At 41.1% G+C, this 7,500-nt stretch overlaps 1 protein-coding gene across 1 annotated transcript in view; it reads left to right on the top strand.

Annotated features, from left to right (window-relative positions):
* Window positions 1-7,500, top strand: part of LOC115823355 (VPS10 domain-containing receptor SorCS1-like) — a 32,328-nt gene that overhangs the window by 19,489 nt on the left and 5,339 nt on the right. The window contains 10 exon segments of the mRNA XM_030787405.1: window positions 10-101; window positions 221-328; window positions 1,429-1,546; window positions 2,322-2,458; window positions 3,018-3,131; window positions 3,715-3,886; window positions 4,031-4,217; window positions 4,474-4,607; window positions 5,701-5,824; window positions 6,817-6,929. Coding sequence (XP_030643265.1) covers window positions 10-101; window positions 221-328; window positions 1,429-1,546; window positions 2,322-2,458; window positions 3,018-3,131; window positions 3,715-3,886; window positions 4,031-4,217; window positions 4,474-4,607; window positions 5,701-5,824; window positions 6,817-6,929 — 1,299 coding nt within the window.

The following is a 7,500-nucleotide window of genomic DNA, read 5'->3' as shown; positions in this document are numbered from 1 at the left end:
TTATTGCAGATCTTTGATGAGGAGTACAGCGTGCTCTTTCTGAATCAGGGTGGAGCCCTGGTAGCCATACGGCACACTCCTCTACCCATCAGACATCTGTGGTAAGACGAACACACAGGAGATTTTATCATCCCTTAATGTAATTCACAGCTGAAAATGCCAGGATATAACCTTCAGTTTCCCTCTCTCTCTCCTCCTCCTCCTCCTCCTCCTCCTCCAGGCTGAGTTTTGATGAGGGCAGACAGTGGAGTAAATACAGCTTCAGCTCCTCTCCTCTCTACGTGGACGGAGTGCTGGGGGAACCAGGAGAGGGGACTCTTGTTATGACGTATGTCCTGTTTTTTGATTTACCAAAATAGACTCTTACATATTCTGATTCAAGTCTGGAGGGTTAAAGACAAACAACAAAAAAAGTGACATGAAATGAAAGGAGGAGGCGCAGTGTTGAATACTTAAGAGGGCCGTGAAACCGGAGCTCCGCTGGCGTCTCGGAGTGTTTTACGGGATTATTCTTCCTTTTCCTCTTCCTCCTGAAGTGTGCATGTGATTTAACTATATCGCAGTTCTTCTCCATTCCACTTATATATGCAAATCAGTTTGCTTGGCCCCTTTAATTGGGGCTTGGAGCTATATTTCATCATTTATTTAGTTGGTTGTTTATTTATTTTAGACTGTTTTATCATTTACATTTTAAATGTTGCAAGATATACTTTTTTTTTTTAACATTCAGCAGGGTCTATCATTCTGGTGGATTCAGGCTGTTTTGCTATTAGTTTGAATAGTCGGTTCATACGGCTAGGCTCCCTTAAGTTAATCTTTTGAAAATGACATCAATTTGATAGCGGGAAACTTTTTTATCTCTTCATTTTAAAGATATAAATTTAAGGGCCCTCAGGTGACAGGGCAGAAAAGATGCTAGCACGCCACGCCTTGTTCGAACCCGAGTCTCTGCGGTGCTTTGTGCTTGGCTGGGCGTCCACGCAAAGACAACTGACAACGTTCAGGGATGGGTAGCCTGCAGGGGATTGCCTCCTCATCACTGCAACATTGGAACCCAAAAGCCAATCTGGCATCCCATTGGTTAGTTAGAGTGTTGGATTAGCAGTGGGCAGGTCTGGGGAGTAGAGTGTGAAACTAGTGTGAACACAGCGTGAATGCTCCCAGCTGGCATTGGAGTTGTGCGTGTGATTGAGACGAGCAAAACACGCAAATTGAATTTGACAAATTAGGAAGAAAAGAGAGTAAAACATATCTTAAAAAAATAAAATGTATAAAAAAAATGTAGGTTTTTTTTTTCTCCTCAAATGTTATTGATTCTTTGAGATGGTTGAAAGCTTGTTTTTTTTTTTTCTTTTTGCTTGTTGTCAAGGACAACAGTAATGTTTGATCATTATGGCTCTTCTCTTTTTTTCCTGCATATATCCACAGCATATTTGGACATTTCAGTTACCGATCAGAATGGCAAGTGGTTAAGGTTGACTTCAGGTCCATCTTCAGCAGAAGCTGCTCTGCAGAAGACTATCAGCAGTGGAGGCTGCTAGATAATGTAAGAGCACATTCTGTGAAAATGTGATGAAAATGCTGAGTGAATTTTTCTTTGATCAATATATTGTGGAGCGTTGTAATCATTTGCATATGTACGAATGTTTCTGCTGTCTACAAAATTTTGGCAGTACATTATGATTTTTTTTTTCTTTTTTGCTTTAGTGTAGAATTCTCTCGAGCTGTTCATTTGAAAGTTATTTTACTCTCCATTAACAGTACATTATTACACGCACTTGTTTGAGTGCACCGTTTTCAGTTGTACCTCTAACTATATTTACTCTGATGAATGTGGATTACATGAAGTGGTAATTTATATAAGATGCTATATGCTCCGCAATAAAGACTCTTAGAGCTAATTTAACATCGGCTAATTTGTTTTGAAACTGGGATATTCAACAAGAACAACTGCAGCATTTTTAGTCTGAACATGCTGGAAAACAACGTGTTTTTCTTTACCTGAATACCATCCTCTAATTAAACACTCGCTGTTTATCACAGTCACAGCAGAGCATCTTTCTTTACATCTAATCAGTGACTCACTTAGACATTGCAAGTTAAATTAGAACAAGATTTTAATGAGATACAGAGCAAAGGTGTTTTTGTTTGTTCTTTTCTTTTCACGAGACACAATTTATTTATTTATTTTTTCATTTTCTGCTCAGTATCATGACAATTTGTGCTGATAGCTCAGTCTTTGTTGTAGCTTTCAACTTAACGGAACACAGTCAGAAAACCTGCTGTGTTCTTTTACTCAGATCTCACACAATCCCTTACAGGGACAGGAGTGCATCATGGGAGTAAAGAGAACGTATCGTAAGTTACGGCCAAACTCCAGATGCATGAAAGGCAAAGACAGCGCAACGATCCTGCTGACAGCTGAGTCTTGTCCCTGCACTGAGGCTGACTTTGAGTGGTAAGAAGAAGAGACTTCTCTTTATAATGAGTTAGCGTCAAACCTTAGCCAGTGTGCCTTTCTCTTCTGTCACCGTGTCACTACAGACTCTGAGTTGTGCAAGCGCTGTCAGGTTATCCTCTGTCAGGTGCTCCACTCTCTCTTTGTGATCAATATATGACAACCTTTGCCTGATTTAGTGCATGAACACAGTGTAATGCTCAGTTCCTCTCCACCGCATGAAACTTTTTACGTTCCATTAACTTCTCTCTCTATGATTAAAAAACTTCTCTCTTTTCTTTTTTTTTTTGAGCACTACTTGTCTTTGCTGTCAATGAAAAATGTCAGAAGTGACTTCAGGCTTCCAGCTGAGCCCTTCCTACCATCAAATCGGTCTTTCTACGTTTCCTCTGTAACTCTCTCTGCCCTCTCTCTCTTCCCCTCTCTCTCTCTCTCTCTCTCTCTCTCTTCCCCTCTCTCTCTCTCTCTCTCTCTCTTCCCCTCTCTCTCTATCTCTCTCTCTCTCTCTCTCTCTCTCTCTCTTCCCCTCTCTCTCTCTCTCTCTGTTTCACTCTCTCAGTGATTATGGTTATGAGAGACAGATTGATGGGAGATGTGCTCCTGCTTTCTGGTTCACTCCCATCTCAGACTCTCCAGGCTGTACTAAAGGAAGAAGTATGCTCAGCAGGACCGGGTAGGCCTGCATCACAAGTTACAATGACCGCTAACCACGCAGAATTCACATATTACTACTGCCGAAAAATGGCCCCTAGTCTCCAGCATGCCTTTGAACTGACAAATGTTTCGATACATTTTGTATTTGTTTGGCCCTCAGAGGACTACAGTTTGTCATTTTTAACAGAAGACTAGACTACAGACTACAGTTTGGTTCAGTACAGTCAGATGGGAAAGATATAAATGTAGGGTTTGTAATGCCTTCAGTGCAGTAAAAAAAATATCTGCCAAAAATTTAAAACTTTAACTTTTTCATTAAGCATAATGAAAAAGCATAATTGTTATTTGACTTAGCCCCATGTCTGTGCTTGTGGTTTGACTTCAAGGGATTATGTTGTAATTCCCACAACCCTGCTAAGGTAACAGTGAAATCTGGAAATGTCTTTAAAACACAGAGGCTCATTTAACATTAACCACATCGCTATTTCTGAGACGCTAATTATACAATTAACAGGACAGACAGTCTATCTGTGCACCACATTATTCTATGGCTTTGTAAAGTTCTATACTGATGATGTTGAGGGGCGGCGTGTTTATCTCAGATTTAGAAGGGCCATATCTAATAACTGCTCGGCTGGACATGTGACGGATTTCTCTACGCTCACTCATATCTGCCCCACCCAACGCCCACGTGGTTTGCAGCTCCTCACAGGGGCAGGAAGTCTGAGGGCGAGCCTGGGAACCAACGTCACCTTTCTCCTGTTTCTGGACGAGGTACAGTACTGTTATATGCATTACAGTGCAGTTCTCCCTGGGCAATGGAGGGTCTCTGTGAGTATCTCTGACCCTCTCTCTCTCCCTCTCTCTCTCTCTCTCTCCTTCATTCTCTCTCTCTCTTTTTGTCGATGTGTTTTATAGGGTGATAGCTCCAGCACCACTCTGACCGTGGATTTTGGAGATGGCATTGCGAACTCATACAGTAATTTCAGTTCTGTGGGTGATGGAGTGAAACATGTATATAACAGAGTGGGAATTTATAAAGTATCAGCTGTTGCAACCAACAGCCTTGGATCAGACAGAACCAGCATCTATCTGCATGTGACCTGTGAGTGTCGATCCTCAATATTTTCATAACACAGTAATATGGACACTGTTGACTTCATACAAAATGACGTCATGATTTTGTGGTCCTAACCACCTTTATGGAGATTTTGCCACCATGTAGTAAATATTTGATTACAGTAATAAACAATAACAATAGTACAGTTATAAAATGTGGCGTGTCTGTTCTTTTCTGGTTAAGGTATTTTTTAATGTTGAGTGGATGGCTTGTTGTTTGTGGCTGTGTCTTTGTTGAGAAGGTGAGCTGAAGCAGGTCTATCTCTCAGCTCCATTTGTGGTGATGAAGAATAAAGGTGTCAATCTGACAGCTGTGCTACAGCCCACTAATGTGGGAACTGTCTCCTACTACTGGTGGCTGGGAAACACTACTGAGGTTTGTCAATGTGGATAATCCCAAGCTTTACCAGACATCACAGAATGCTCTTTTTCTCTCTCTCTCTCTCTCTCTCCCTTTCTCCCTCTCTCTCTCTCTCTCTCTCACACACACACACACACACACATACACACTCTCACATATGCACATAAGTACACTCATGCACACACATACCCTATTCTGCCTAGCTAACATCTGTGAAAAGAGCTACTGACAGATTGGGGGCATGTAAACAATGGCTGTAGCATGTTAAATGTGCTTTATATGTAAATATGTCACCTTGACTGTGTCATTTGACTTCTGATCATAGGTTATATTACAGTGCAGCCATTTGCAATGGTGTAAATTGCAGTAGTAGAGAAATCTGTAATTTTTAAAATACTTTACTGCTGCACTACATGTTTGGACAAGGCTGTTATGCACTCCACAAAAAAAAAAGTTCTGTAATCCTTAAAGTATGCAAAAGAGTCACTTTACAACTTTACAAGTTTCAAAAAATGTTGAAATAAAATCAAAATACTTCATCATTATTCATAATTACACTAATTTTTACACTAAGCTATTATTTACCAGCTGCATGGGCCTTTATGATGTAGTGTGACTTAAATGTGCCAACAGTCTGTTTTAGTGTGTTATGTTCACTAATTCTCCTGGTGCTTTAATTGATAGGAACAGGAAAACAGGGTGGATTGCTAAGGAAGCAAGTTCTTGCATGACCATGGTATTAAGCATTGTTTGTTTAGCTTGTGCGGGAACTTATGAGGCTATGCATTATGGGAAAGCCAAGTGTGGGGTGGGGATCAGCTGAAACAATCTCTGACAAGACCTCTGGAAATGGACACAAACAACATAACAGTGATATTTCCATTAGAAAAAAAAACCCCTAAACCATCTTTTTTCCTTCAATGGATAGAATTTCTCTTTCTGAATATCGGAGTTTCCCCATCTCCCCTCTCCATTATGCCTCTCATTGTTTACAGAGACTCTCTCTCTCTCTTTCTCTTCTTCTCTCTCTCTCTCTCTCTCTCTCTCTCTCTCTCTCTCTCTCTCTCTCTCTCTCTCTCTTTCTTTCCCCCTGACTTGCTCTCTGTAGCCACGGGTGACTCTGGAAGGAGGTTTTTCTTATACGTTCTCTCAGGAGGGGGTTCATGCCATCACTGTGCAGGTGTCAGCAGGCAGCGCAGTACTTCAGGACTCCAGAACCATCAGTGTACACGGTAAGAACTGACACATTGCACAACTACTCCATTACAATCTCAGCAGTTACAGCTGACTGACAAAACAGTGAAGTGAATGTGGGAAACCAAAAAAACCCCCAAAAATCTATCTATCTATCTATCTATCTATCTATCTATCTATCTATCTATCTATCTATCTATCTATCTATCTATCTATCTATCTATCTACCTATCTATCTATCTAAAACTAAACCAAAGAAGATCATATCATGCTCAGGGCCGTGTATAAAAACGCCTAGCCTGCCCACAGTACTTTGGCTAGAGGAAGCTAACTCTTTGCATGTTATTTCAGTGATGAACAGGTGTTGCGTGGGCATGTTTTACAGACACTTCAGTGATGATGACTGTCTGGCTTGATGATATTTTCCAGAGAAACAGTGGTTAGCGTTCATAGTTGAGTTTGAGGGAAAGACATCATCTACTAGCTTCAACTCTAGTCATAAACATGCCCAGACTGCTTAGAGATGCAAGGTGAAACAGAAGGCCACTCTGAATCAGTTCACTGTAAATATTTGTGTAGGGCATCAACAGGCAGTTTCATCGTGGGCAAACCACTGAGACCTTGAAAGACAGGGATAGTACCACTGGGCTCCAATATATAAAGTCATTATTATACCTGAGAATGTAAGCTTGTGAATGAAGTGATGTGGAAAAGACAAGCAGTGACCTAATAAGCCATGGAGACAAAAAAGTCCTTTAGTCAGACGATTTGCCCCTCAACCTGCTTTCAACAAATATACAAGTGTTGCAAAAGAAATCTACAGTTACTCATAAATACAGCGCTCTCTGTGGAAACCTGTGCTTGACCCCGCTGCACTGCTAACTGCTCAGATGTGTTTTTTTTCTTCTTTTTTTTATCTGGCTTCAGAACTACAGTGCCAGCATTTCCGTTAAGTAATCTCTAAGGTAAAATCATGAGCAGGTGCATCAAGCTGAATGTAGTGACGTGACATTTTCCTTTTCTTTTGTAGAGTATTTTAGGTCTCATCCCCTGGTTTTCTCCTCTAACTTGGATCCTCTTAATCCTGAGCTCAGGGAGTGGGGAAGAGACATCAGCAGAGTAATCAAAACATCGATAGTACAAGTGAGTCTCTCTGACTGACTGCCTGCCTCTTGTTTCTCTCTCTCCTCTCTTTCTTTCTTTCTTTCTGTCTGTCTGTCTGTCTGTCTGTCTCTCTCTCTCTCTCTCTCTCTCTTTGCTCCTTTTCTTTTCACTGGCCTCTTTCTTGCTATCATTTTCTTTTAATCCTATCTCTTCACATTATTTCCATCTCTTGCCATACAATTTCTTTCCCTATATATGTAGTGTATAGTGTATATGTGTGTAGGTGTCTATGTACGTTTATGTAAAAGGTCTTGTCAGTGGGGTTATATATACTCTGCTCTCCACTGCTCAGTATGAGCATTGTCTTTGACCTTACAGCCTGTCAGATGTTGCCACCTCATATAGCCCAGCTCTGACAAGGAGCCAACAGACACACACACACACACACACATACACACACCTTTACACACACTCCCACTGCCCTGTCCCTGAGTTTGTCAGAGTGGAGAAGCACATATGGGCTGATTTGTGGTTTTCTAGTGGACAGTGAAGGGCACACACACTCAAATTTCATGTGATGGAATGCAATGTGTGTGTGTGGTCAGTCCTC

Source organism: Chanos chanos, chromosome 10 (genome assembly GCF_902362185.1).
Source record: "Chanos chanos chromosome 10, fChaCha1.1, whole genome shotgun sequence".
Classification (NCBI taxonomy): domain Eukaryota; kingdom Metazoa; phylum Chordata; class Actinopteri; order Gonorynchiformes; family Chanidae; genus Chanos; species Chanos chanos.
Note: the sequence above shows the minus strand (reverse complement) of the source record. Positions and strands in the feature narration are given on the sequence as shown.